The sequence below is a fragment of the Strix aluco genome, chromosome 17 (genome assembly GCF_031877795.1).
Source record: "Strix aluco isolate bStrAlu1 chromosome 17, bStrAlu1.hap1, whole genome shotgun sequence".
Taxonomy (NCBI): domain Eukaryota; kingdom Metazoa; phylum Chordata; class Aves; order Strigiformes; family Strigidae; genus Strix; species Strix aluco.
Window position 1 is genome coordinate 422105 of NC_133947.1, and position 26767 is coordinate 448871.

The 26767-nt window shown below is 69.2% G+C and overlaps 1 protein-coding gene across 3 annotated transcripts in view; it reads right to left on the bottom strand.

Moving 5' to 3' along the window:
• Positions 1-30: 30 nt before the first annotated feature.
• The window catches only part of SLC12A5 (solute carrier family 12 member 5), a 30549-nt gene continuing 3812 nt past the window's right edge, over positions 31-26767 (bottom strand). Inside the window, exons 2-27 of one of the 3 annotated variants that reach the window (XM_074843303.1) lie at positions 17908-18002; positions 17563-17694; positions 17203-17349; positions 16516-16570; positions 15365-15495; positions 14924-15165; positions 14637-14848; positions 12652-12819; positions 11734-11832; positions 11531-11588; positions 10685-10859; positions 9837-9955; positions 9450-9548; positions 9228-9347; positions 8948-9052; positions 8698-8866; positions 7705-7900; positions 7451-7620; positions 7231-7362; positions 6897-7004; positions 6597-6719; positions 6331-6518; positions 6029-6043; positions 5313-5446; positions 4673-4770; positions 31-4520 (exon numbers count right to left, since the gene is read on the bottom strand). In XM_074843303.1, coding sequence (XP_074699404.1) covers positions 4679-4770; positions 5313-5446; positions 6029-6043; positions 6331-6518; positions 6597-6719; positions 6897-7004; positions 7231-7362; positions 7451-7620; positions 7705-7900; positions 8698-8866; positions 8948-9052; positions 9228-9347; positions 9450-9548; positions 9837-9955; positions 10685-10859; positions 11531-11588; positions 11734-11832; positions 12652-12819; positions 14637-14848; positions 14924-15165; positions 15365-15495; positions 16516-16570; positions 17203-17349; positions 17563-17694; positions 17908-18002 — 3284 coding nt within the window. In that variant the 3' untranslated portion in view covers positions 31-4520; positions 4673-4678. Of the gene's footprint in view, positions 4771-5312; positions 5447-6028; positions 6044-6330; positions 6519-6596; positions 6720-6896; positions 7005-7230; positions 7363-7450; positions 7621-7704; positions 7901-8697; positions 8867-8947; positions 9053-9227; positions 9348-9449; positions 9549-9836; positions 9956-10684; positions 10860-11530; positions 11589-11733; positions 11833-12651; positions 12820-14636; positions 14849-14923; positions 15166-15364; positions 15496-16515; positions 16571-17202; positions 17350-17562; positions 17695-17907; positions 18003-24769; positions 24980-26767 lie in introns of those variants that run through there. The other 2 variants (XM_074843304.1, XM_074843302.1) reach the window with 2 other exon arrangements.

The following is a 26767-nucleotide window of genomic DNA, read 5'->3' on the forward strand; positions in this document are numbered from 1 at the left end:
GAAGCAAGTGAAAACTCCCCGTGCAAGTAGTGAAGGGTGTAATAAAATCATTTATTGCATTTTGTGCAGACAGGAGTCTAGAAAAATGAGTACAGTGAAAGCAGTAAAGCATTAACAGGGAGCATTCAACAGCCGAGGAGCCACTCCTCCATTAATACCTGCACAGAAAACACAGGGGCTGTACTGAGGCGGCCTAGTGCACGATACTGAAACACTCACAGAAATTAAATGCAAGCCTAATACTTTTTTTTTTTTTTTTTTTTTGGTTTGCAACTTGTTTTATTTACAAGGTTTTAAACTTAATTGCATTGCTCTGCACACAGATTCTCTAAAACACAAAGCATACTAGGTCACTACATGTCTATTGAAATATTGCACTCGAATAAAAGTCACTTGAATGGACGTAGAACATCTAGCTACGGTGAGTAAAAGATTATTGAATGAACTGACTTTGTGATAACATTCATAACAAATATATTGCACATGTAGCACAGAAAGTGTTGTAACCAGCAATTCTCAGACCTTTTGGTCTTTCTGCTGGTTTTTAGTCCTGCTACACAGAGGAGGGTCTTGACTCTTCTAGTGCAACTCTTACCCTTGTCTCTGGTCCTTCCTCTCACCCAGCCGCGGCCCGACACTGGCCTGGGCTGGGCGCTGCCTGCGCCTCCTGCCAGTGCTGCCTCGTTGCCTGGCCCGCGGGGTGGCTGCAGCGACACGAGCTGCCGCTGCTGCGTTGCTGCTGCCCTGCCCCGCGGGTGGGGCCCGTGCCCCCCCGCTGACCGCGGCAGGGCAGCTCCCCCATGACGCTGCGGGAGCGAGCCCACGCCACGGCCGGGCTCTGCGCACTCCCCACTGGCTGCGGCCGCGCCGCTGAACCCCCGGCCCCTCTGCTCAGCACCGCTCCCGGCAGCTGCCCGCCGGCGAAACCAACCTGGGCGTCAAGACCTTCCTGTCTGGAACAAAAACCGAAACGTGTCTGCGCATGTGCCAGGGAGGAACTTGCGTGTCTACCGGAGGAGGACACTGTCTTCACCAAGGTGGAACGGCAGAAGGGTGCTCCATGGGGAAACCGAACACTCACAGAGGCCAAACGTGCAGGGCTGGGTTTGTAAACTAACATGCAGTGCTGTCTGCTAAAACTGGCCCTCTCCGGCCAGCGGCGAGCAGGAACTTGCCATGGGACCAGCGCCTCTTGCCGCAGCCGAATCCTGCCTGGCAGGGGTGTCGAGGCGGCCCTGGCTCACTCTGGAGCTGGGCCCCTGCTCCTGCCGGAGGACAAGGGAGGGAAACGCCTTTCTCCCGCAGTAGCAATGGGAAGGGGTCGCCTTCCCGCTCCGGGGGGGGAGCTGGGACCGCGGCTTTGTCCTCAGGGGTGGAAGTGGTGCTGAGGGGGAAGGGGATCCGTTGGCGGCGCTGGGGGGGCGATGGAGTGAACCCCTCTGCGGAGGAGCACGCCCCGGCCTGCTGCCTCGCCACTGCTCTGCGGACATCACCGGTCCCTGCCACCCCGTGCCCAGGGGAAGAGCTCGTGGTGCCGAGGGTGACGCTGTCTGTGGGCTCAGCGGCGGTGGGCGCTGTGGGTGACCGGCCTCTGCCCTCGGGCCCCGGTGCTGACCCGCTCCCTGGGCCTGGCGGCGTGGCAGCCACGCTGCAGGGAGAGGGTGACCGCGGGGAGCAGCTGGCGATGCTCTAGGCCCCACAAGCATGGTGCTGGCACCTGAGATGAGCAGGCAGGTTGCTGCGCGTGCCTCCCCCGTTGCCACAGAAGTGCCTCAAATAATTTTGGGAGGCTGGAAACAGCACTTGAGCTTGTGTGTGGTGGTGCAGGACCAGCTCCAAGGGGCAGAGCAGCTACACACTGGCAAATCCTGGTTCCCGCAGGGCTGCCCTTCCCAGAGCTAAAGGAACTTCCCGCTTGCAGACGCCTGCCTGCCCTTCCACCAGCTCCCGAGCGGCTGAGGCAGCGGCAGGACCAGAGAGTGCTGCCCTGTGTGTCTGCACCATTCATCAGCCCAAAAACCAGGTCTCGGCTCACCCCGACAGTCACCTCCTGTAACCGCCAAGCTCCCCCAGCCCTTGGGACTGGCTTCCACACCAGCATCTGCAGCACAGACCGACGCAGCTGGGCAGGTGGCCAAGCTACCACGGCAGAAAGTCGGGCTGAGGCTGGGGCTGCTGCTGGGGCGAAGGGAGGCACTTTGGGAGTGATGGAAATGGAGGAGCAAGGTATGAGCAGGCACAGATGTGCAGCTGGGGCTTGGTTTTGGGCTGGGAGTGTGTCCAAGTAGTATCTTAAATAAAAAGAACATAAGAAACCCCACTGCTTGTTATCCAAGCAGCCCCACACAGCTTTGGCCTGGACCTGGAGGAATAGAGGAGTGTGGCAGAGGGAGTGGGGACTGGAGTCGTCCGGCACAGAGGGAGTTTCCTGCGCTCGGGGAGGCTGGAGCTGAGGGCTGCGGCCGCTCTGGGCTGGCAGGAGGGCCGGGAGCTGGATGCTGGGACCCACCAGGGCTGCCCGTGCTGGGCAGGAGGCAGCCACTGCCAGGCCACCCTGGGGATGCTGCAGCAGGACCCGCTCCCTCTGCGCTGGCCGGGAGGCTGCAGGTCGCTGCAGTGCGGGGTGGCACTGGGGGGCGGTTTGGGGAGCCAACGAGGCGAGTGCTTCAGCGCGGGGACTCGGCTCTGGCCGGGGGGGGCCAGGCTGGCACAAAGCAGCCAGCACTGCCGGGAGAGGGCAACTCTTAGCAGGCTGCACTTCAAGTGGAAGCTCAAATCTGCTGTGAAACAAGTTCAGAAAAGTCTGTGACTTCTTTTCCCTGAAAACTCTTAAGAAGCTAAATTGAGAAGAGAATGAACCTGCGACCTGGCCCTTTCCCAGGGGCTGCCGGTGGCCAGGGAAGGCTGGAGCCTTCGCTGCTCCAGAGCACTCGGTGTGACCGATGGGCACCCGCTGCGTGTGGGAGCAGCCCGGCTCGGCTCTCCGTCCCCACGGCCTGGTGCTAGCAGAGCCCTGCATCTCTCAGAATAGATATAGATCTCTATATATAGACTTCATCTGGTTCTATTAACATAAATATGATCACTTTAAAAATACACGTACTGTATTATGTACACTATGTACATGGGGCCGGGGTGGGCGCCAGTGGGCGCCCTGGCTGCCCTCGGCACCGCTTCCTGCGTGGTTCCTGGAACCATTCACATTTGTTAAAAGCTCCTCAGTTTCTCTGGCGTGAGAGATGCTGGGTGAGGGGGGACGGGGACGGGGGGCGACCCTGCAGCTGCTGCCAAAGGTAAGAGGTGTTTGAACTGCCTCGGTGCGCGGGGGCTGGCTGCTGCAGGAGCAGACGGGCCGTGGGCTGCCCTGGCCGGCGGGGTGGGGCAGTGCCGTGATGCCAGTGGGTAGTGGGACCCCTACGGCCACCCCTCGCCGCGGGGTCCAGCCCTGTCAGACCAGGCAAACAGACTTTGCATATGTTAAAACTACGCACGGATCCGGACTTTCCTACAGCGCCACGGCAGCGTCTGCGACTGCCTGGGGCTGGGTCAGCAGCCAAGCCCTGGGGAGCAGTGGGGAGCACAGCGGGGCAGGGGGGCACTCGGCATAGGACCAGCTGGGCTGGCTGGTGACAGGGGCCTGAGAGCCCCCAGCACCGTGTGGCGGGGGAGCAGGGCAGGGGGGACAGGATGGGACAGGACTCCTCTGCGCCCAGGCCAAGAGCAGGCATGGGGGGGCAGCGGCACCCACGCAGCTCCAGCGGCCGGAGAGCGGCTCCAGCTTGTGCCGCGCACAGCGGGGCCTCGGCTCGGCTTTGGACACCGCAGCTCCACAAGCACCTGGAGAGCGTCAGGGTGGAGAGAGCCTGGAGTCAGTGAGGACGGGGACAGGGAGCACCCCCCACCCACCCCAGGCCGGGGCTCGTGCTGCCGTGGGATCTGGCACTCGACCCCCCACCGCCGCCCCCCACCGTCTGCCCCCTCCAAACCATCACGCTGCATCTCCACAAGCTCGGCCCACAGCCTCCAGAGACGGGCGGCACGAGGCAGCGGCGTGGTGGGGCTGTCCAGGCCCTTCCTGGCGAGGGGCGGCCGGGGGGCAGCGCCGGGGGGAGGCAGCCCCGGGCGCTGCCGGAGGTGGGGAGAGGAGCGTCCGGCGAGGAAAGCGTGCTGGTGGCCTCTCTCTTCTCCCAGCGCCTCGGCGGGGAGGCAGGGCGCGGGCGGCAGGAGGTCACAGGGCACGGGCGCGTCCAGCCAAGCTCCGCGCTGGGGTGGCCGCAGGACGGGGCCGGGTGCCCGTCTTGGCGCAGCCGCCCTCCTGCCCGGCCGGGGCCACGAGCGGCAGCGCTGGGGCTGGCAGCGGGGCTGGCCCTGCCGGGGATGGGCGGTGGCGGCAGCGCTGGGCCCTGGTGCTCAGTCCGCGGTACACTGTATATATTTATATATAAACAAGGACAGCAGTGCTGTGATGTTGCAATGAGGAACAGCTGCTCTGGTGCTGGATGCTCCCGGAAGATCTGGTGCTGCAGTTCGAATGGAGAGATCAGGGGCACGGCCAAAGCCAGGTGAAGTTTCTGTGCACCGGCTGCCATCCGGCCTTCCCTCCTCCCCTCCAGGAGCGCGGTGCAAAGGGGTGGCGGGGCTCTCAGCGTGCAGACAAACCTCTCTCACGCACCGTGTTTCAGGAGTAGATGGTGATGACCTCCCGGCCCCCACCGCGCACCAGGAGCACTCGGTCCAGGTGCTCCGTCAGCACCTCCAGGAACTCCATGTCTGCACAGCCGTCAAGGAGGACCAAGGCCACACCAGAGCATGGGGACAGCCCCGCGCCGTCCCTGCCCGGCCCCACACCTGGGGAACCGAGCCCGCAGCACCAACACCACGAGCACCCACACCAGAGCCGGGAGCTGGTGGGGTTGGTCCCAAGCTGAGGGGCTGGGGGAGTCCCCCCATGCTGGCGCTGCACAACGGGGACGTGGCTGAGCCCGCCCCAGCAGGCAGCCAGGCCCTGCGGAGCTGAGCCCGTGCCCTCGCCACGTGCCATCGTGCTCACACGTGTGGGTGCAACATCACAGGGCCCCACCACCTGTCTGCGTGCATTGGCTCTGCCAGACAGACAGACTGGTGCCTGCCAGACCCGGCCAGGGCAGGAGGTGTGGGGGGGTCTGGGCTCAGGCGCCAGACCTGTGCCCCTCAGCACTTGCCTACAAGATCCACCAGCCTTGGGGCAGTTGTGGCCCCCCGGTCCCCGGCCCCGCCCTGTGGAGAAGGGTCTTGGCGCTGGCCCCAAGGCAGCAGCCCCACAGGAAGGATACAGTTCTCATCCCCTTTCCGGTTGCGGGGAGGCCCTGGCATGTTCAGCAGGACCAGTTTGGCATCCTGGGACTTCTTCACAATCACCTCGTTGAGCTTCACGGCTGTGTGCATCCTCCGCACGTTGGACTGGTTCCTGGGGGCGACAGCACATGTGGGCACGGAGCAGGGCACAGCCGGTCTCTGGCCCCACACCAGCCACAAGGGCTACGGGGCGGGCTGGCCCCTGCCCCAGCGCAGCTGGGGCTGAGCTGCGGCACGAACTCAGGGTCCTGCAGGCTTCGTCTGGCACGGCCGCTGGCCATGCCGAGCCCGCGCCGGCGACTGTGAGCTGCCAGGCCATGCACGATGCCCGTGGGCAGCGTCACACCGCGGCTGCTCGGGGCCGAGCCGCGTGGGAGTAAGCAGGAGCAGACAGCGCAAGCGTCACCGCGGGTGCCCGAGCCCAGGCGTGCAGGAAGCCGCCAGCAGCGTCACAGGGCAGACGGGGCGCACACGGCGTGGGCACCGCACGGCATCTGCGCAGGGGCTGGCAGCCGCGGCCCCCGCGTGCCGCCTGGGTGAGCCGTCTGGCACCGCACCGGCAGCAGCTGTCGCAGCGCACCGAGCCGCCCTCGTGCACGCAGGCAACCTCAGGGCTCCAGGCACGTTGCCCCATGAGCAGTGGCCCAGCTCCCCCCGCCCCTGGGACCCAGCCCCCAGCCAAACCCAGACTTACAGGTTCTCCCACTCCCTGCCAGGAGCACGATGGGGGCCGGGGGAGAGAGAGAAAGAGAGAGAAGAGGTGAGCGCCAGGTGTGCACCCTGAGTCCCTGCAGCACACGCTGCCCAGGTGCCCCATCCCTTGCCCGTGCAGGGACCCCACCCCACCCCTCCCCAGGGCTCCTGGACCCCTTCCTCAGAGCCAGGACCGAGCTGGTGCTGCCGGGGCTCTGCCTGCACCCGCCTGGCCAGGGCAGGCAGGGATGGCCGGGGACGTGGGGTGCGGGTGGGACAGGGCGGCAGCATGTGGGGCCATACGGCTTCATGTTGAAGAAGTCCTTGATGCCCTCAGGGCTGACAGGGCTCTTGGTCTTGTTCTTCTCAGCAACAGACTTCTCCTTGGTCCAGGTGAGATGCACCTTCTCGGGAGCCGTCTCCACCTCATCACCGGGGGACTGGGAGCTGCTGGAGAAGGTGGTGGTGTTTTTGTCGTGGATGAGCTGGACCTGCAGAGGAGAGGGGGATGGTGGGCAGGGGCTGGGGCCAGCCGCCTACCCGGGCCCCATCCTGGCGCAGCCCCTCACCTCCTCCTCCGGCTTCTCCTCGCCGTCGCCCACCTGCTCCTCGGGGACACTCAGGCGCAGGCGCGTGTTGGCCGGGTTCTTGCGCCGGATGGAGCCACGGGACTCGTCCGTGATGCTCTGGATCTGTGTGGGACAGGGTCAGCCCGGGGAGCAGGGCAGAAGAGGGCTTGGCCGGGCAGACCCCAGCCTGCAGCCCTGGCTAACCAGCAGGACGAGCGCGCGGAGCTGTGGGGCAGCTCAGTGAGCAGCGCAGCCACCGGGGGGGGCCCGGGTCCCACCCAGGCTGTCCTGTGGCCTCACCTCCCGCTCCCGCTCGTTCTTGGTGAGGTGCATTTGCTTGAGGATCTGGGAGCGCTGCTCCATCACCAGCGTCTTCTCGTAGGTGTAGGCGGAGATGTCACTCTCGTGCTGCGGGGGGGGGGACAGGACAAACCGTGGGGCAGGGTGAGCTGCACCCACTGCTCCCAGCCTGGCCCTGCATGTCTCCGTGTCCCCGCAGTGCTGCATGTCCCCTCCCCATTGCGCTCCATGTCCCCCTGCCCCGTGGGGCTGTGTCCCCCCCGGGGCAGGCTCTGCCTGACTCTCCCACACGCAACACCCCAGCCTGCGGCACGCCCCCCCACCCAGCACTCACCATCTCCACCACCTCCACCTCCGCGGTGATGCGCAGGTGGTACAGGAACGTGGTCAGGTCCTTCTTCATCTGGATGCTGTTGTCGTCCATCTGGGCCACCGTGAAGATGCGCATCTTGCACTTGCGCCAGACCTGGGAGGGAGGGAGGGAGTCATGGGCACGGCTCGCAGGGCACAGCCCCGACACCGGACCCTGCCCCACACCGTGGGGCCCGAGCTACCTTGTGGTGCCGCAGGAGGAAGGGCAGCAGCATGAGCATCCCCCCATCGTGGACAATCCACCAGACATCGATGTGCCCCTCCGAGAACCGCTCCTGGTTGCCCGGGAACATGGCGACATTCTTGGCCACCAGCAAGGCCAGGTGCCCGGCCGTGGTCTCTCGCACCAGCTCTGGGAGGGGAAGGGCCACGTCAGCTGGGGCGGCTCGCAGCCCCCAGCCCAGCCCAGCGGCCCCCACGCTCCGCAAAGCCGTACCGATGAAGTTCCTCCAGGTCTGGTGATCCTCCTTCTGCCGCCAGCTGCGGGGCCAGCCCACCAGCACCGTGTTGTGCTGCAGCCCCCCCAGCCCGCTGGACTGGATGAGGTGGGACATGCCGTCCCGCAGGTTGGAGGAGATCACCACCTGGCAAAAGCCCTTCACCTTCTCCGCTTCCATCAGCCGGCGAATGGACTGGCGGTGGGAGAGGGAGGTCAGAGACCACCGGGCCCGGGGATGGGCACCGCCAGCCCCAGCACCTTGCGGAGTACGGGGCGCAGGGTGTGGGCGCAGGCTGTGGGGTGCAGGTCCCCCCGCAGGGTGCCCAGGTCTCCATGCCCCACGGCGGGCCAGCGGCTTGGGGCTGGGAGGGATGAGGCCCGGCAGTGAGCGGAGCTGGCGCGTGGCTCTGCACCGTGCCGAGCAGAGGGTGTCCCCGTGCCAGGGCTCTGACGGGTGGCGGAGCAGCAATTAGAGTTATTTACTCAGAGAAATTATAACATGTCTGCATGGGAGAGAAACTGTTTGCTTCCGAGGGCTTAATCTCATTAATGTGCCACCCGGCTGGTGCAGAGGGGTGGGGGGCGGGGAGGGCTCTCGCTCCAGCAGGGAACAGCTCTGGCCCTGCCTGGCACTGGGGCCACGGTGGCCGTGGGAGCTGTGGGCACCGTGGGGAGGCTGGGGGCTGTGGGGGCCACAGGGCAGCTGAGGGGCTGCTCAGCCCAGCAGCACAGCAGCCTCTGCCTGGGAGCTGTGCTGTGCCGTGCCGTGCCGTCCTGCGCCAAACCGTGCAGCAGCTGGCCAAGACTGGGACCAGTGCCCAGCTGGAGCTGGTGTCTCTGGTGTCTGGGGAAGGGGCAGGGGTCCGGATGTCCCCTCCGTGCTCTCCCGGCAGGCAGGGCTGCCAGCCCTGGCCACGGGGCAGAAACGGTGCTCCTGGTGTGGGCAGTGGCCCCAGCGTGGGCAGCGGCCCTGGTGCAGGCAGCTCTCACCTCCTCGGCCCGCTGCGCCTGCGGGTGGTTGTCCAGGAAGGTCCCTTCCAGCACGGAGGCCACAATGGTGAGGCCTTTGCCAGCCTTGAGCTGCGACGTGAAGGACAGGAGCTGCGGGTGCACCACGTTCTGCTCCTGATCCCCGCGGACCAGGACCAGCAGCTGCGGCCTGGAGGGACGGTCCTACAGTCAGTGCCCGCACCCCGGCTGGCCCCCACCCCGACCCCCCAGCCCCCCAGCCCGGCCTCACCTCCAGTTCTTGGTGTGGGGGGGCCCCTCCTCCAGCCGCAGCAGGGCGTAGCGGGCTGCGCTCAGGGACAGCCCCCGGATCCCGTCACCCCACTCCTTCTCCGCCCTGCAAGAACCAGCAGCACATAAGGGACGTCCACGGCTCCGCACACGGAGAACCACGCTGGCACCCCGGAGCATCCCGGGACAAGCATCCCGGGGCAGCTGAGCAGCCCACACCACGGGGCCACAGGGCGGCTGTCAGCACTGGCCAGGCTCTGCGGCACCACGGCCACCCTCACCCGCGGTACTCGATGTATTTGTAGATGAGGCCGGCGATCAGCATGGCGACCAGCGCGTAGTACCAGGAGCAGATGAACATCAGCGCCAGGCAGAGGCTCATGCCCAGGAAGGATAGGGTCCTGCAGAGAGCACCGCGCCGTCAGTGTGCCCTGGGGTCCCTGGCCCGGGGAGGGGGCGGCAGGACACCCCATCCCCTCCATTCCTGTCCCGTCCCAGCTCACCAGTGGTAGTAGCGGAAGCGGGGACGCCAGTTGGGTGTCCGCAGCAGCGTCTGCACCGCACATGCCAGGTTGACAAACATGTAGCACATGAGGAAAAACCTGCAGGAGAGAGCGCGAGGCTGAGCAGGGTGCACCGGGCTGGACCAGGGCCACAGCCGGGCCCCGCTGCACCTCCCAGCCCCGGGGTGACTGGCGCTGGAGCAGGCCCCACCAGACCCCAACACTGATCGAGGAGGGGCCCTGGGCTCCCCTCCTCCTGGACAGGGACGGGGCAGTGGGGGTGTGTGTCCCCCCCCCCGTCCCCCCCCCGAGATCAGGGACCCACGCGCGTCACCCCCCAGCACGGGGCGAGGGGGCCCGTCCGCTGCTCGCGAAAGTGCTGCCTACATGGAGAGGATGGGAGCCACCTCGTCCAGGGAGGCGATCAGGATCCCGATCTCACAGATGCAGGCGGTGAGCAGCAGGGCCCACGTCGGCTCCCCATTGGCTTTACCGTGGCCAAAGACCTGGGGGTGGTGGGGAGAGGGAAACATCAGGGCTCTGCGCCGCCAGTGCCACACAGCCCTGGGCGAGGGTCCTTGGCATGGCCCGAGGGAGCCGGACCCTCCCCTGTGCCCAGCCCTGGCCAGGAGCAGGGTCTGGGTGCGCCAGGGGGCGCTGGGTCACGGCCCGAGCCGGGGGCTGCCAGGACAGCCGTCCCAGGGCCATTCCCCGCAGACCCTCCCTGCACCCAGAGCAGCCCTTGTCCCCCCGGGACCCCCACCCAGGGCCACAGCCAGCGAGGAGTCGGGCACCCCGTGGGGGGCAGCTCCTCCCGCAGCTGTGGGGACACGGGGGGGATCCGGGTGTGAGGGCGGGGGCCGCGTGTCTGGACGCATTAGTGGGTGCAGGCGGCGCAAGCGAGCGAGCGCTGGGGCTGGGGCTGTCAGGGTGAAGGAGGGAGGATAAAATTAGCCCGCTCTTCCCCGGGGGGAGCTGTCGGGTTGGATTTAGAGCGATGAGGTTGCGAGAACACGTCTTCAGAGAGCAGATAAAATATGAAGCAGCACGGCAGCAGGGGGAGGGCACCCTGACCTTTCCCGGCACTCTTGTCCCACCGACGCCGCAGCCAAACCCACCACGGCCGCCCACCGCCGCGCAGGACGAGGACAGGGCGGGCAGCGGTGGGCAGCGGCGGGCAGCGGGTGCCCGCTGGTCTGCCCCGTGGTGGGCATGTGGGGCTGGGGGTTGCCTACCCTGAGGAAGGGCACGATCCCGTCCCTGGAGATGGCTTGCAGGAGGCGGGGGGCTCCGGTGAGGCTCTGCAGCCCGGCCCCACACGTGGAGAAGAAGGAGCCGATGACAATGACCCACGGGGATGGCCACGCCAGGGTGCCAACCACCAGGTTCCCGTTGACGGCTTCACCAAACCTGCGGGGCACCAGCATCGCCTGTGGCTCCGTCCCCCGGTTGAGCCCCGAGCGCCAGCACCATGGTGGCACAACACGGCCCCCCCAGCAGGTCGGCCACCGAGGGACAGCACCGGGGGGACGGGACAGGAGCGGGGCAGGGTCCCCACCCCCTGTGGGGTCTGTCCCCATCCCCCTGCCTGTCACGGCCACCGGGGACAAGGGCGAGGCGTGGGATGGGGGGGTCCCCCTCCCCTGTGCAGGGAGGAGGCCGATGAAGGCTGGGGGGGGCTTGGATCCTGTTTGTGTTGGTGCTGGCGACCCAGAAGTGTCACCTGCTGCTTGCAGCGGGCTGGGCTGCCCCAGATACGCAGGCAGCGCGGGCAGCCCTGCCTGTTGACAAACAAGCGCTGCCTGCAGCCCTGGCGCGGGAGGAAGGGCTGTGGATGCGCAGCAAAACCTGGTCAGGGCACACTCGAGCCCCCAACACCTGTTACAAGGTTGGGCCCCCCCAGGAGTCCCCCCCCACCCCAGAACCCCCACAGACCCTCCAGTGTGTCCCGGCTACAGCCCCTCCACACACCCCCACCTCCCCCCCGGGGCTGCCCCTGCCCCAGCCCGTTCCTGGGGGCTGCTCCCGGGGGGCTGCCAGGCTCCCCCCACGCCCGCCCCACACAGCCCCCGGACACTCACTTGTCACGCAGGACGACCCCCTCAATGCAGGCCCCAAAGAGCACGACGGAGCTGATATCTGCCAGGCGGTCAAGGAGAGCTGGGAGGACGGGGAACCCTGCCCCCTCGTCCCAGCCTGTGGGGCACCCGAGCGGGTCAGCCCAGCACAGCGAGCCCCCCGCCCTCCCCCCATGGCCCAGGCCCGGGCGAGCCCTGAAGGATACAGACCGCAGAGGTTGTGGCAATGGCCAGGATGGTGCCTGTGGGGATGGACTTCTGGGCGTCCCGCAGGTCTCCGGAGCGGTTGGAGCCAGCCATGATGCCTGGGGAAAGGGGGGACGGTGCCACCGTGGGCAGAGCCACAGCTGGGATGGGCCGGGGGGCTCGTGCCGGGCACCGTGTGAGCCCCGGGCACGGCAGGGCTCCGGCTGGGCCATGTGCAGGGACGGGGAGCAGGCACTCGGCTGGCATTGGCCAGGAGCTGTCATGGCTCGGGGCCCCAGACCGCTCCCCCCTCGCCACAGTCAGAGGCCACCAAAGGATTAGGCTCAAAACGCTCTTAAGTGACTTGTCTCATTAGCCCTTAATTAGCTCAGATGGTGACTGCAGCAGTGACAGGGACAGGGCCCAGCACCCCAGCTGTGGCAGCGGCCGGGAGGGCAGGACCCCGCGACTGGGACGCGGCGGCAGGGACACGCACCACACCAAATCCGGGACCTGCTGGTAAGCGGGCACGGGGCGGGAGGGCAGCGGGTCTGTGCGCTGCCCGGGGATGTGCCAGGACCCCACCAGCAACCGCCACGTCGGGGACAGCCCTGGGGGTCCCACTGGCTCTGGCACCAGCGGGGCTGCAGGCAGGACCCGCCGGCTGCACCCCGCAGCGGGACTGGGGCGGGGGGGGCTCCTCCGCCCCCGGGGAACTATAAATACCGGAGCCGCGGGACGTCAGCGCGGCGCCGAGCGGCACCGTCAGATCTGGAGCGCGGGCGGCTGCGTGGGAGGCGCAGGCTGCGATCACCCCCGCCGCACCGCCGCCGCACCCAGCGCCGGGGACGCGCACGTGGGGCTCGGCGGGAGCAGGCCCGGCAGCACGTGTGCCGGGGCCCCGCCGCACGCGAACCGGGGCCGGCGGCCGCCCCCACCTGTGACCGAGGGGAAGTAGATGCCGACGAGCAGGGTGAAGTAGGAGGTCATGTCGCTGAAGACGTAGGGCTGGTCCATGTCCACCGGCGTGTCGGGGGGGCTGACGGAGGGCAGCCCCCGCTTCTCCACGATCACGCCCTTGGTCAGGTACGAGCTCCAGAGGTTCTCTGTGAGGAGGCAGGAGGCCGGGCAGCGTGGCCGGTGTGAGGAGTTGCTGGAGCGCCGCCCGCACCCAGCACAGCACCCTCCCGCCACGCAGCCGAAAGGGACGGGGCACGAGGGGTCCAGCGCTGCCTCCCACCGCCCCAGCCCCGGGCTGCTGGTGTCCAGCGGGTGAGGGACAGGGTGTCCCCAGCCCCAGCAGCACGGGTGGGCAACCAGAGCAGGTCTGTCCTGCCACTGGCATCATCCCTGAAAGATACTGGAGCAGCTGACATGGGATTGCGGTAGCAAATAATTAAGAGGGTAATATAATTAATGCTGATCAACACAGGTTTAAGGAAAGTGGATCGTGTCAAAGTAACTTGATAATGTTTTTGATGGGATTATGAGTGTGGGGCTGATGTAACAGGCTTAGTGTCCCTCCATGTGCTGCGCTGGCCGCAGATCGTGGGGAGAAACTGGAGCAGCAGAGAGCAGCCAGCGCCGGGAGAGGCCGGCAGCCCTCAGCACGGCATCGCAAAGGGGCTGCGGAGCCACTCCAAGGGGATCCCACAGGGACCAGCCCTCAGCACCCGGCACTGAGCACCCCCTGCAGCCGCCTGACCTCCCCTGACCACTCCTGGGTGACAGACGGGGCTGGCAGCCCCCACCGACACAGCCCTGCCCGGCGCATCCTCCCACGTTTCTCCCTGCAGAGAGACTCAGTGCCCGCGGCACAGCCAGCCCCGGCCACCCGCGCGGTGACACACCGTCTCCAGGCACTGCCAGCCCGGTCACCCTCGCCACCAGCTGCCCCAGAGCTGGGTCCTGGCTCTGCCCCACACACCCCAGATGCAGGAGCATTTGCTGTCTGCTGCCCCAACAAAGCCTGGCCAGGATCCCTGTCCCCACCCCAGCAGGACCGTCACCAGCAGGATCAGGCTGTACCCAGCAGCCAGGGACCCCTTATCTGTCCCCGCGACCTCAGCAAAGGATGCCATCGGGAGCCTCCCGAACACCCAGCAAACGCCTCCACCGCATCGCCACGATGCAGCCTGGCAGCTGCAGCCCCAAGTGCCACACACTCAGCGAAGCCCAAACTCCCGCACCTGGGTCCATGCCGCCGCCACGGCAGGGATGGGCTGGAGCGGCCCCGCAGCTGCCCCGGCAGTCTCACCCTCGGCTCGCAGTGGAGACACAGCCAGGACTGCCCTGTGGCAAGTGCCAGCCGTGCCCGGGCACCCCAGCCCCTGCCCTGCCCCACGGGACCCGCCGGAGACGGAGCCACCACAAGCTCACTGTGAGCACCCGGCCAGCACGGCCACCGCCCCAACACCGCCCCAACACCGCAGGAGCGCCCAGAGTGGGTCCTGCCAGCACAGCCCAGGGGTCTGTAAACACCCTCTGAGCGTGGCACTGAGCATCAGCCTCCACCACCCGCTGCAGAGCGTCAGCACCTGGCAAACATATCAGCAGCTCCGCAAAAACAGGTCAAAAGTGGCTCCTCCCAGCAAATTCATGAGTTTTTCTGCGGCCCTGGCCGCTCTCCCAGCACGGCTGCGGCCGCAGCAGCAAAGTGCCCCCAAGGGGCGATTGCTCCTCGCGAAACCTCAGATCAATATCAGCCTTTCCGAAGGCCAAGAGGAAGCAGAGGGAGAATTTATTCCTCCCCAGCCTTTGAGCATCCTTCGGAGCCGTCCTGCTGCGGTCTGACTGGCACAGACCACACACGCTGGCTGCAGCGCCCAGCTCGGCTGCGTGGTGCAGGATTGCATCCTGCTGCTCAGCGCAGTGTGAGCCCCACTCCTCCATCCCCGCTCCTGCGTCCCCACGCCGTGCCCACCTTGGATGAGGCCGCTGGCGGCGCCAGGGATGCCCTCAATCTCAGTCACATTGTTCATGGTGAAGTACTCATCGCAGGTGGCGTTGAGGAAGCGGGAGGTGCAGAAGAGCTCCCAGAGCTTGGAGCCCACTGTCTCGTTCCCCTCCACCACCATCTTAGTGCAGAGGTCAAAGCCGTGGCGCGAGAGGGTCCTGTTGCCCAGGAGGCAGATCCTGGGGGAGGCAGAAACTCAGCCATGTGCCCACACACCCTGGCCCTGCTGCAGCCCCGCCAGACGCCGTACTCACGGGAAGCTTGGCGGGTCGAAGGCCGACTTGATGACACCAGCGTAGATAGCGAGGATGGAGAGAATGACACAGCCCAGGAAGACGAGGGCAAACTTGTTGACATACTTGACACCCACGAACACCACGGTGGCCATGCAGGTCAGCACACAGGTGCCATACACGCGCATGTTGTTGAGCATCGCGGCTGCCTCCCCACTGGCATCCTCTGCCTTGAAGATGGCCATGGCCGGGAAGATGTAGGCCTGGGAGAGAGTCACGGCATCACCACCCAGCTAATGGCCCTGCGGAGCAGACCCCAGGGAAGGGTCCCTCGGTCCCACGGCAAAGCCTCAGCTCCCTGATGGGCCACGAGGAGCGGGCAGCATGGACAGGTGAGGGCAGAGCTGCCCTGCCAGGACCTGAGCCCTTGGCACCGTGCGGGGGGAAGGAACAGGCACATACCAGCAGGATTTCGATGGTGCCCAGGATGTACATGGCGCCGGCAAAGGTGGTGCCCAGGTAGAAGCAGAGCCCCACGGCCCCACCAAACTCAGGTCCCAGGGAGCGCGAGATCATGTAGTAGGAGCCACCCGCTGCCGGAGAGAGCAAAGGTGGGTCCCAGCCAGACCCCTGCGGCACCCCCGGCCTTGCCAGGCATCCCAGAGGGCAGGATGGAGCCAGCGCAGCCCTGGACCCTGCTCCAGCACAGAGCAGGACGCAGTCCCCAGGGCCCCGGCGCAGCGGGAGCAACAGTGCTGGCAGAGCCATTCCCCGGGAGCCAGCAGCCAGGTGCGATGGCCACGGGGACGTGTGTCCCCTGGGTGCTGGGGCCTCAGGGACATAGGCCGTGCCCTGCTCCCTCCTCCCAGAGGAGCCCTTAGGGCCGGGCTGCCGGGATGGATGGTCCCGCCATGGCAGCAGGATGATGAATGGCTTTAATTACAGCCTGCGCTGGGGCTGTCAGCGCCGTGCCCAGCCCCGCAGAGCCGCCGGGACGGTGCAGCTTGTCCGCTCCCAGCTCCCTGGGGCTCTGCGGGGCTGGGCCCGCTCTGGGGGAGGCAGCCCAGGGGCACCCGCGCAGCCAGACCCCGCCGGTGCCTCCCTGGGGGGAGACACCCACCGCACACAGCAGTGTCCCAGCGCCCGGCACGGCTCGGGGAGGCCAGCGGGAGAGGCTGCCCCAGCGCCTGGGCCACGGCACCCCGCACGCCCCGCTGCCCGTCCTCCCGCCGGCATCTCTCCGCGCTCCCTGCGGCCTCGCCAGTCTGGCGGAGGGAGGAGCCGTGGCTGGCGGCTCTCGCTGCCATCTGCACCTCACGGCTCTGGGGACGGATGGCGGCTCCAGCTCCACGCTCCCCCCCCGGGCCACAAGGGAACCCGCGTGGGCTGGTGGCCACAGGCCGGGGAGTGGCTGGCCACGACATCTGCCCTCCCGTGCGCAGCGTGGAGCAGCCCCAGAGCTCGGCCAGCACGACCCACGAAAGCTCTCTGGGAAAAGCCCTTTCCCACGCTTGGACCAGCCCTTCTGAGGCACAGGGGCCCCACAGGCGCCCGACGCGGAGAGACACAGCTCCCCTCGCCCCCCGCACACACGGACATGGGCTCGGGTGTACCTGGCACCACGCCGTTGGTGGCGATCGCGCTCATGGAAATGGCCGTCAGCATTGTCTGCGGGAAGAAACGGTGTCAGCACCCGGCAGAGCCCCCTCCTCGCTGGGGCAGAGGCACAGGGGTGTGGGAAGGGAGAGCTGGGGCCGCGCTGGGACACGGGGTTCCCCGGGGCCACGCGAAGATGTGCCACGAGGGCCGGGGGAGAGCTGGAGGGGCGGGTGGGTGGGTGGACGGATGGATGGAAGGGTGGATGGGCAGGCAGCGTTGCTGGCCGGCAGCGCAGCTCGGGACTGAGCCCCTTGGAGGGACCAGCAGCACTGTGAGGGGCGAGGGATCCCTGGGCTGCCCAGGACACTGCTCGTGTTCAACCCCCCCCCAGTCTCTGCCCTGGGGTCACCGTCCTGGCGGGATGGCTCACTGCAGCACGATGGGCAGGACCTGGGCAGGGGACCCTCCACCACATCCCACCCAAACAGCAGCTGCGGTCTGGGTTGCCATTTGAGCACTGTTCTGCTGCTGATTCCTTTGGGAAGCTGAAGGCTTCTGGCTGTAAGTGGGGCAGGGCAGGGGCAGGGCAGGGGCAGGGGCAGGGGCAGGGGCAGGGGCAGGCCAGCAGCTAGTGCACCTCTCAGCAGCCCGGCTGGTGACCCCCAGACCCCAGGCGAGGCCAGCGGGGGTCCATCACTCACGCAGGAGCAGCAGAGGAAGACCATGCAGAAGGACTCCATGATGCCGGCGATCCCCACCACCCAGGTGAGGCGCAGGAAGAGAATGACCCCAAAGATGTTCTGGAGGCAGGGCAGGTAGACGCCCATGAAGGTGCCCATCCGCGGGGCCTGCCGAGGGAGCGGGCAGCTATCAGCGCTCGTGGGCCTGGCTGGCAGAGGGGCGGGGGGTCCCGCTCCTCCTGCGATGCAGCCGGGGATCCCGGGGGAAACCACCCCGCTGGCAGCGGCCGAGGGACCCGGCTGACCGTGGGGCAGCCCGTGGCCCAGCGCTGCGCAGGCAGGGGCCAGGAGAAGGGGCTGCATCCCTCCTGCCTCCCTCACCTGCACCGGCTTCTTCTTGCCCCCGTCATTGTTCTCGGCCTCCTCGTGCTCGCGGCTGCCCTGCGGCAGGTTGGTGTAGTTGGCCAGCCCGCTCAGCAGGGATGAGACCATGGGGCTGGTGTCCATCTCCTCCTGTGGAGAGCGGAGCTCTGAGCTGTGAGGACAGTCCCTCGGGACCCAGCCAGCCCAGGGATGTGGAGACTTCTTCAGATGCCACCCCACCACCCGTCCCACCGGGCACGGGGCTCTGGTGTGTCCCGGTGCCCAGGACGCGGGTCGGGGTGCTGTGGGACAGCTCGGCCCCCTCCCCAGAGACCCTCCCTGCCCCCTGCTCTCACACCCTACCTCGAAGAGGGCCATGTTCTTGCCATCATACTCCTTGCCCTTCTCCAGGTCCGTGCTGTTGATGAAGGGGCTGCTCTCCTTGGGGTTGCCATCACCTGCAGAGATGGTGCCGGGTCAGCCAGGCAGCCCCTGGCCCAGCCTGCGCCGAGGGGCCGCAGCTGCACCCCGGCTGCCGCGGGAGGGCTGCTGGTGCCGAGGGCACCACGCTCACACCCGATCCCAGGACAGGCGAGGGCAGCACCTGCGTCCCAGCCGCCTGCATCCCCACGCACGGGCAGGGGCCGCCTGTCCCCAGGAGCCACGCGCTGGCCAGGCCAGCACGTGGAGCCGCCGGAGCGCATCCACGCAGCGAGGCGAGCGGTGTGGATCCAGGGGGAACCCCCCGGCGGGACGGCCGGCAGCAATAACTCACGGCGTGGGGTGAGCGCGCTGGGGCTGCCCGCAGCGCTGTGCCTGCAGGGACAGGACCCGGCCAGCCGCTCGCCACGCCAGCGTGGAGCAGGGCGGTCGCGGCGCGGTGCCCAGGAGTGGGGCGAGCAGCCAGATGTCTGGTCCTGCTCCCCAACGTGCACCACAGCGGCAGGGCAGGGCCCACGGCCTCGCGGGCTGTGCCGCAGGGCGGGGAGGGGTCTGGCGGTGCTGCCACCGAGGGCAGGAGCCGCCCGCAGCGGTGCAGAGCCCACAGAGCTGCTGGGACAGGGCCGCGGCTGCTCGCTGCATTAACGACCTCATGCAGGAGAAACCCGGAGCCGGCTTAATAGCAAGGAAAACAGCCGAGCTGCAGAGCAGCAGAAATAAATCAGGCTGGAAATGGAGCGGCAGCGAGGAAGGTGCCGCCGGAGTGGCGCAGCCCTGAGCTGAGGCCCGGAGGGGAGGGGGGCAGGGGCTGCGTGGGGCCGGGGGCCAAAGGACATGGCGCTGGGCAGAGCGGCTGGTCCCTGGCCCCGGGTGGAAGGAGGGGGGTCCCCACCACACGCCCATCCCCACCACCACGGCCCTGCGGCCAGGGCAATCGCACTGCCAGCGGCACCGGGCAGGGTCACCGACCTGCTCCGCACCCCGGGCCCGGGGCGAGAGCCATCCCCTCCGCCAGCCTTGAGCCCAGGAGCACCCGGGGACACAGGGACAGTGCAGGGGCCACGGCGGCAGCCCCGGGACAGACCCCGCGGCTGTTTGGAGCCAGTCGGTCCTTTGGAGACTACCTGCCTCCTGCCAGTTGACTCACAGTCGGGATCCTGGGAGCCGGTTTGCCTGCGCGCGGCGGTGATTCACCATCTGCATTTCCCCAGCAGACGCGGCCGCTCCTGGCTGACCAGGGGGCGAAGCCCCGAGCACCGCAGGTGACACCGACCCACAGGCTGACCCCCCACTTCCCACAGGTCCCCAGGCTCCTCTGGCGTGGGGCAGCGGGGCCACAGTGTCCCTGACAGTGCGGCCAAACCACGGGGCAGAGCCTGCAGGCTCCTGTGCAGGAATGGCTGCGGGACACCCTGGCCCACAGGTCCAGCCAGCATCACCCCAGAGCCCCCGTGGACGCACACTCAGCACCGCCGGCACGTGCCCTGCCCTGTGTCCCCCACCAAAGGGTGCATGAGGGGTTCTCAGCGTGGACCCAATGTGCTCCTTGCTCCAGGTTTGGTCTAAAGTGCTGCACCCAGCGTTCATTAGGTAATGGCGGTGGCACAGGCTGGCACCCCCCTGCTCGCCACAGCCCCCACCTGCCCGCACCAGCCCTGGGGACTGCAAGGATGTGGCCACCATGCCAATGAGGACGCCATCCAGGCCGATGGTGGGGCCTGGCCCCAGCATGGGGATGCCAGAGCCCACCTCCAGAGCCCACCTCCCCCCCCGACCCGGACCGAGCAGGGCCAGGCGGCACCTCAGGGGCACGGGGGTGGGGGCAGCCTGGCAGGGGGGACATGTTCGCAGCCCGACAGGGCCCTGGGACCCCACCAGGAAAGCAGAGCCCGCGGGGGCCTCGCCTCGCCGCCTGGTACCCAGCCGACGACATCACCGTGCTGGTTTCCATGGCAACGGCGAGCCACGGCCGCCTCGGCTCCCGCTCTTATGTAACGGCGCAGGCGGCCGGACACCGGCCCCGCGTGGCACCCGCGCCCCAGCCCACCAGCACCCGACGGACCCCGCGGCCGGGCCCCCCAGCCCACCCTGACCCCACGAGCTCCGCACGACAGACGCCAGCAGCACCTCGGGGCACCCATGCTCTGACCCACCGGCAGTACAACAGCCCCCAAACCTCGCAGTCCCTCCAGCCCCCAGCCCGGGGCACTGTCCCTCTCCAGCACCGCAGGGACCGCGGCCCCGTGCTGGCATCGCTGGGGCTGCCAGAGCTGTGCGGGGCTCAGCAGCAACTCACCTGGTGGTGCTGCCGGGAGGATCAGCCCCGGGAGATGCCCCAGGCTGGCGGGAGGTGGGGACATGGGGACGTGCACGTGGCACAGCTCCGGTGTCCCCGGGGCACGGCTCGGGGGGACTCCCAGCCACCCACCTCCCTCCCGGCCCCACAGGCTGGAAGGAGTTAAGCGCCGGGGCCGCGGGGTCCCAGGTGACGATGCGCTCCCCGCTCCCCGCTCCTGCCGGAGACCATTTTGCCGCAGAGGGGCTGGTGCAGCCTCTCCCCGGCAGCTGCCACAGGATTTGTGGTCTGTGCAGGCAGAGGCAGGCAGGGGCACCGTGGCCCGTCCCCGGCAGGGCCCACCCCGTGTCCCCCATCCGCCAAGGCCAGTCCCTGCCCAGCGGCACTGAGAGGTGACACCCCAGGGCCGTGGGGACACGCAGGACACTGCCAGGTCCCCCCAGTGCCTGCCAGGCCTTCCCATGCCCCCGCTGTCCCCGCACAGCCCGGGGACAAGCGGCACCGGGGCAGGAGCGCAGGACGGGGCCCGGCAGCACCGAGGCCAGGCAGCCCGACGCGTGAGCGGAGCAGAGCCGAGCCGTGCCAGGCTTCGATCCCGGCGCTCAGCCGCCCCCCTCCCCAGGGATCACTCAACATCAATCGGCCTTTTAATTTGCTGCGGCGGCTGGAAGGGCTCACGGCGGGATTGCTGGCAGGAACCCGCGGCCCCGCTACGGGCACCGCACCGTCCTGCTTGCGGCGGGGGTCACCGCTGACCCTGCCTGCCCACGGCATCCCAGAGCCGACCCCACTGCCTGCACCGGCAGCCCGAGGCCCCCAGGACCATCCCTGTGCCCCCGGAAGCTTCCCCGCCCCGCAGGGCAGTGCTGGGGCTGCAGCACCAGCCACAGTTTGATCTCCCGATGGCTTTTTACTCAGCCCTAAATTGGGTTGGGAAGCGTCACATCCCTTATCCCAAATCCTCCCTAATCGCTTTACATGGCGCAGGGCACCGAGCGCTGGCTGGGGGGAGCCCAGGCAGCCAAACCTGAGGGGCTAATTAAGCCAGCGCTGCTGCCGGGGCAGCTGCCTGCTCCTGCCCGGCCAGTGCGTCCCCCCCGTGGCACATCGCGAGGGCCGGCTCCCTCTGGCCACCACACACGGCGAGTCCTGGCCAGGGACATCGGGCGCTGGGGCTGCGGCAGCAGCCAGAGGGAGCAGCGGGCGAGGGGGGGACGCGGCAGGGGCAGCCCGGCCCCACACTCCCCCTGCACCTCTGTTTGTGCTCCTGCCGCACCTCAAGGCCCGCCGGGTGTCAGCACAGGGACCCCCTGTGCAGGCCTGGCCGCTGGCCCCTCCTGGGCTGCCCTCCCTGCACCAGTCCCACCAGCCCCAGGGGCTGCTCTCGGCGCTCGGGGACGTCCCGGGGCTCACCCAGAGGCACACGGGGCACCTTGACTTTTACTAGAGTGTTCGACGGTGCTGGCTGGCGAGCAGCCTCCCCCCACTCCCCAGGGCTCTTCCCGCAGCAAGGGGCACCCCAGGGTGACCCCGGCAGCACACGGGGGAGCACGTGGCCCTGGCTGATGTCCCCAGCTGCTGCCGCTTTGCAGGAGCGGCTGGTCGGGGTGGCCACGGCGCTGTGCTGTCACCCCTGGCCAGCAAGGGGACTTGGCCATGCATCCACTAGCCTGGTCCTGGTCTGAGGGTGGCCATGTGGCCTTTATGGTGGCACCTCTGCCCCCACCCAGGCTGCCTTCCCCCCCCGAGCAAGGGTATCTGCCAGCTGCCCCAGGTAGGGTCACCCTTGGAGAGGCCACGGAGCCCCGTGGCCCCCACCGAGGTCACCGAGGCAGAGCACAGGGGTGGCCGGGGCAGCACTGGCAGCGCACAGAGCGGTGTTGGCTCTGCTGGGGTGGGGAGGGGAGGGTGGGGTGCTCCCCCCGCCCCGACGCTGTGCTCTGCCCCTCCAGCCGGCAAGCACACCGAGTGGCCTTTTGGGCTGGATTCTGTCACTGCCTGACCCAAATTGGACCAACTGCTACTTCAGACCTATCCTCTTGCTTCCTAAACCCGGGATTATCCTCCCTTTGATCAGCCGGCCCTGCAGGCGCAGGATTTCCAGCACAGGCGCTTTGCCTGGCTGCGTTTAAACGGCTTCCCAGATCCTCCGACAGCCCCAGCGCTGCCTCGCAAATGGCCGTGGACAGAAGCTCCGGCAAAGCTCTGGCCCCGGGTCTCCGGTGCCTCCAGGCTGGAGCCCTGCGGCGGGGCTGCGGCTGACATCTCCACACCCCGAACGGAGCGGTGCAAGCTGCCAGCCCGGACACTGCAGGCAGCAGCCCTGCCTGCACCCCTGCTCCCCACCGCCGCCCCAGAGGGTCTGCGCCGGCCCAGCCCTCGCCAGGCTGCCGGGGCTGGAGCGTGTCCAGCCCTTGCCACGAGGCTCCCGCCGGCGAGGGAGCGGGGACCTGAGCAGGGACAGTGCTCAGCCCTTCCAACACAAGTGGCCAAGTGGCACCCAGCGCTTCGGCGGCTCCACTGGGTCCTGCGAGTCGCCAGCCGGCCAGCGCTGGAGCAGCTGGGACACGGGGGGGAGGCCCCGTTGACATGCGACAGCTCTGCCACCCCCCAGGTCGTTCACGCTCCCTGCAGGGAGCTCAGTGGGACCCTCGGTGGGGGGAGCAATCCCACCCCCCCGCAGCAGCTGCCCTCGGCTGTGCCTCCCCCCGCAGACACTCCCCTGCTCTCCCAAGCCCCCCGGTGCCCCCCCACCGCCTCCAGCCCCGTGCCCGTTGGCCCACGGGGCACCATCTCGCCAGGCCCCGCTCCAGAGACAGCCCGGCTGCTCCATCTGTAGCGGCAGCGTGTCCAGCCCTCCCGCCAGACCCCAGCAAGGCCGAAACGCCTGCTGCCACGCCGCTGGCACCGCTGCGATGGAAACGCAGCGAGCGGGACAGATCCTGCCGCTGCAGAGGGCAAGGGGAGGGTGACAGACCAGGGAAGAGCACGGCTGGGGGCCAGCGCGGCTCCCCCCAGCCCAGCAAGGTGCCCCCGAAGAGTCCTGCCAGCCCTGACCTTGAGTGGAGCCGTGAATAAACAAGCAAATAAACAGCCTCAGGTCGGCGGAGCAGAGCGAACGCCAAAAGCCTCGTCGCGGCGGTGCCCAGAGCCTCACTGCAGGCAGCCGGGGAGTTCTGCAGCGACTGCCAGGGCCGGCTGCCCCCCTGCGAGGGGACCCGGTGGGGGGCTGGGGGGAGTCAGAGAGGCACTGCAGGTCCCCCGTGGCTGCCTGTCCCCGGCTCCAACCCACCCCTGATCCCGACAGAAACACCTGCAGGAGAGCTGCTGCACTGGCCCGCCTGCCCGGGGCTGGACGTGGCCCCGCATGGCCCGAGGACCCCCCGCAGGGCCCCAGAACACCCCCCAAGGGCTCGAGGACCCCCCGCAGCAGCTCGGCTGTCGGCGGGTGCCCCGGGGAGAGCTCAGGCCAAAGCACCCGCGGCCCATGCGGCTGCTGCCAGGGCCCGGCGGCCCCACCGCCCGCAGCCCCGGCCCCTCGCCCGCGGCTCGCAGCGGCCCTGCACTGCAGCACGGCCCGGGGGGGCACGGAATGGCACGGGCTAGAGCCGACCAGCTCGGCTTGGCACGGCTGGGCTCGGCTCGGCTGGGCTCGGCTTTGCGGGGCGCAGCGAGCGGCTCCTGCCGGCCCCGGCGCTGGGCCCGGGCGGCCGCTTCAGCACCGCGGACAGCGGCGGCGGCCCCGGGGGAGGGGGGGGGGGGGGGGGCAGGAGGGAGGGATGAGGGAGGCGGTAGGGAGGGTTGGGGGGGCGGCAGGCGGAGATGGGGGGGCGGCAGTTGGGAGGGATGGGGGGGGTGGCAGTGGGTATGTGGGAGGCGGTAGGGAGGGATGGGGAGGCGGTATCCGGGGTGGGGGGGCGGCAGCCGGAGGGATGGGGAGGAGGTAGCCGGGGGGGTGGGGGGGCAGCAGCCGGGCGCGGGCACCCCGGCGGGGGTGCCGGGCGGGCGGGAGCGGGCCGGTGCAGCGGCCGCCGGGGACTGCCCGGGGGGTGTCGGCGGCCGTTGCCCGGCGGGGTCGCCCGGAGCGCAGCCCCGCAGCCCCCGCCCGGGAGGAGGCCCCCCGGCGAGCCCCGGGCACGGTTCGGCCCCGCCGCGCCGCCGTTTCCCGAGGCTGCCGCAGCGGCGGGAGCGGGGCCGGGGCTGCGCGGAGGCGCCGGCAGCGGGAGCGGGAGCAGCCCCGCACCGCCCGCACCGCCCGCCGCAGCCCCGCGGGGCCGCGGACCAAGAGCCGCCGTCGCGGCCGGTGCCGGTGCTGCCCGGCGGCGGGGTCCGGCGGCCGCGTTCTGCTTCCCCCCCCCCCCCCCGCCCAGCCTCCGCGGCCCCCGGCCCCTCGCCGCCTCTGCCACCCCGCAGCGCCGAGCCCCGGCCCCCCAGCCCGGCAGAGGCGGCCGCCCCGGGCTCCCCCGGTGCCCGGTGCCGGTCCCTCACCTTGGCTGGCGCCGCCGTCGCCGTCCTCGCAGTCGGCCAGGTTGTTCAGCATGGCGCCGGCCGCCCGCCCGCCGCTGCCCGGGAGCTGCGAGCACCGCGCTCCGCAGCCCAGCCGCGTCCCCGCGCCGCCCCCCGCCGCCGCCGGTGGGAGGGGGCTGCAGTGCGGAGGCGCCCGGGCTCACGGCTCGCTGCTGCCGGCGGAGCCCAGCCCGGCCGCCCGCTTCATCACGTATGCAGGAGGCATTGCCCCCGCCGCCGGGGGGGGGGGGAGCAGCGGCGGGCAGGGGCGAGGCGGGGGAGGGCGCGGAGCGGAGCGCACACCGCCTCCCGGCTGAGCCGGGGGGGGGCGGAACTAGGGCACGGCAGCGCTGCGGGTCCCGGCTGGCGCGGGCGGGACGGCCCCGCACCCCCCGCACATCCTCCCCGCACCCCGCACACACCCCCCGCACCCCGCACACACGCCAACTCCCCCCACTCCGGTGCAGCCCCGGGACTGGGCACCGACGCACCCCCGGGGGACGGCGAGGCCCGGGGCCAGGAAACCCCCCGAAACCCCGCAGCGAGGCCGGGGGGGGGGGGGGGCAGGTCCCGGTGGGGGGACCGTGCCAACCACGCTGAGGACCGTTTTGCGGGCAGCAACACCCCAGGGGTGCAGGCAGGAGCCCAAGGCTGCAGGCAGCACCCCAGGGGCGCAGGCAGGACCCAGCGGGCAGAGCGGCTCTCCCTGGCGGGCCCGGGGGGGTCGGAGCCCACCCACGCGCGGAGGCCGTGGCCTGCAGCCACCATCACCCAAGGACACTCCGGGGGGGGGGGTGGGGGGTGGTGTCAGACGACCCGGCAGCGGGGCCCAGGCTCGGGCAGGGGCTGCCGACTCCCCTCAGCAGCAGCTCTGCAGGGGGGGGGTCGCTGCTTGCAGACCACAGCGGCCTCGGTCTGACCCCCCCGGGCCTCCAGGGGGGCCGGGGTCACCCCAAACACCCCGGCACAGCCCCCCGCGACCCCGGAGAAGGGCTGTGAAGGGGCCGGACCCCCCCCCGGCCTCGCAGCCCGACCCGGGCAGGGTCGCGGGGGTCGGGGTGGGCTGGGGGCTGCAGGGCCCCCGCAGCCCCCCCTTCCCTCACCCACTGAAGCCGGGAGGGTCCCGGGCCCGGAGCCGGCTGCAGCTCCCGGCGTCTCCTCCGGGGCGGGCCGGGATCCCGACCGCCCGCGGCCCGTCGTTACTTCTTGACGGCCCTAATTAATTGTTTACTTTCTCCTGGTGCGGGGCCAGATGCTCCACAGCGCAGCGGCTCCCCGGCCCCTCGCCTTGCGGAGCGGGGGGGGTTCTTGGACCCTCGCACCGGCCCCGCCAACCCCTTCCCCAGTCCCCATGCCCCCCCCGGCCCCGAGTCCCCCGGAGGGGCCCAGCGCTCCCAAGGGACGGGACTGCCCCCCCCCCCCCCGCGCGCTGCCTGCGGGGCCGGGGCTGCAGGCAGGAGGTAGCGGGCAGAGCCTCTCTGCCGGGCGGGTCCGGGGGGGTGCGGAGCCCACCCACGCGTGGAGGCCGCGGCGAGCGGGTGGTTTTGCGCAGGAGGCCGCCGCGCGTGGGCTCAGCCCAAGAGGGATTTTCCTGTTAAAACAGATGGGGGGGAGGGAGCACGTGAAAGACCACTAATCCCCTAATCCCGGGATTATGGCTCCATTTCAGGGGCCGGGATTTGCCAGCAGAGCGCGGGGGGGGGGTGCGCGATCGGCAGCATTTGCTCAGCCCATGCGCAGGGTCCCACCGTGGGGGGGACACGCGTTGAGGGTGTCCCCGGGACAGAGCCAGACGGAGGGGGCTCGAGCCCGCCCGGCACCGACCGAAACCCGGCCCGGGGCTGGGGTGCGCGGCCCCAGCGCGCCGGGAGCGGGGGAGGCTGGCGGGGGGCAGGCGGTTCTCCCCCGGCATGGGGCGGGGGGGGATCAGCTGCAAGTGGCACCCGAGCCCGGGGACAGGCGGGATCCTGGCGTCAGCGC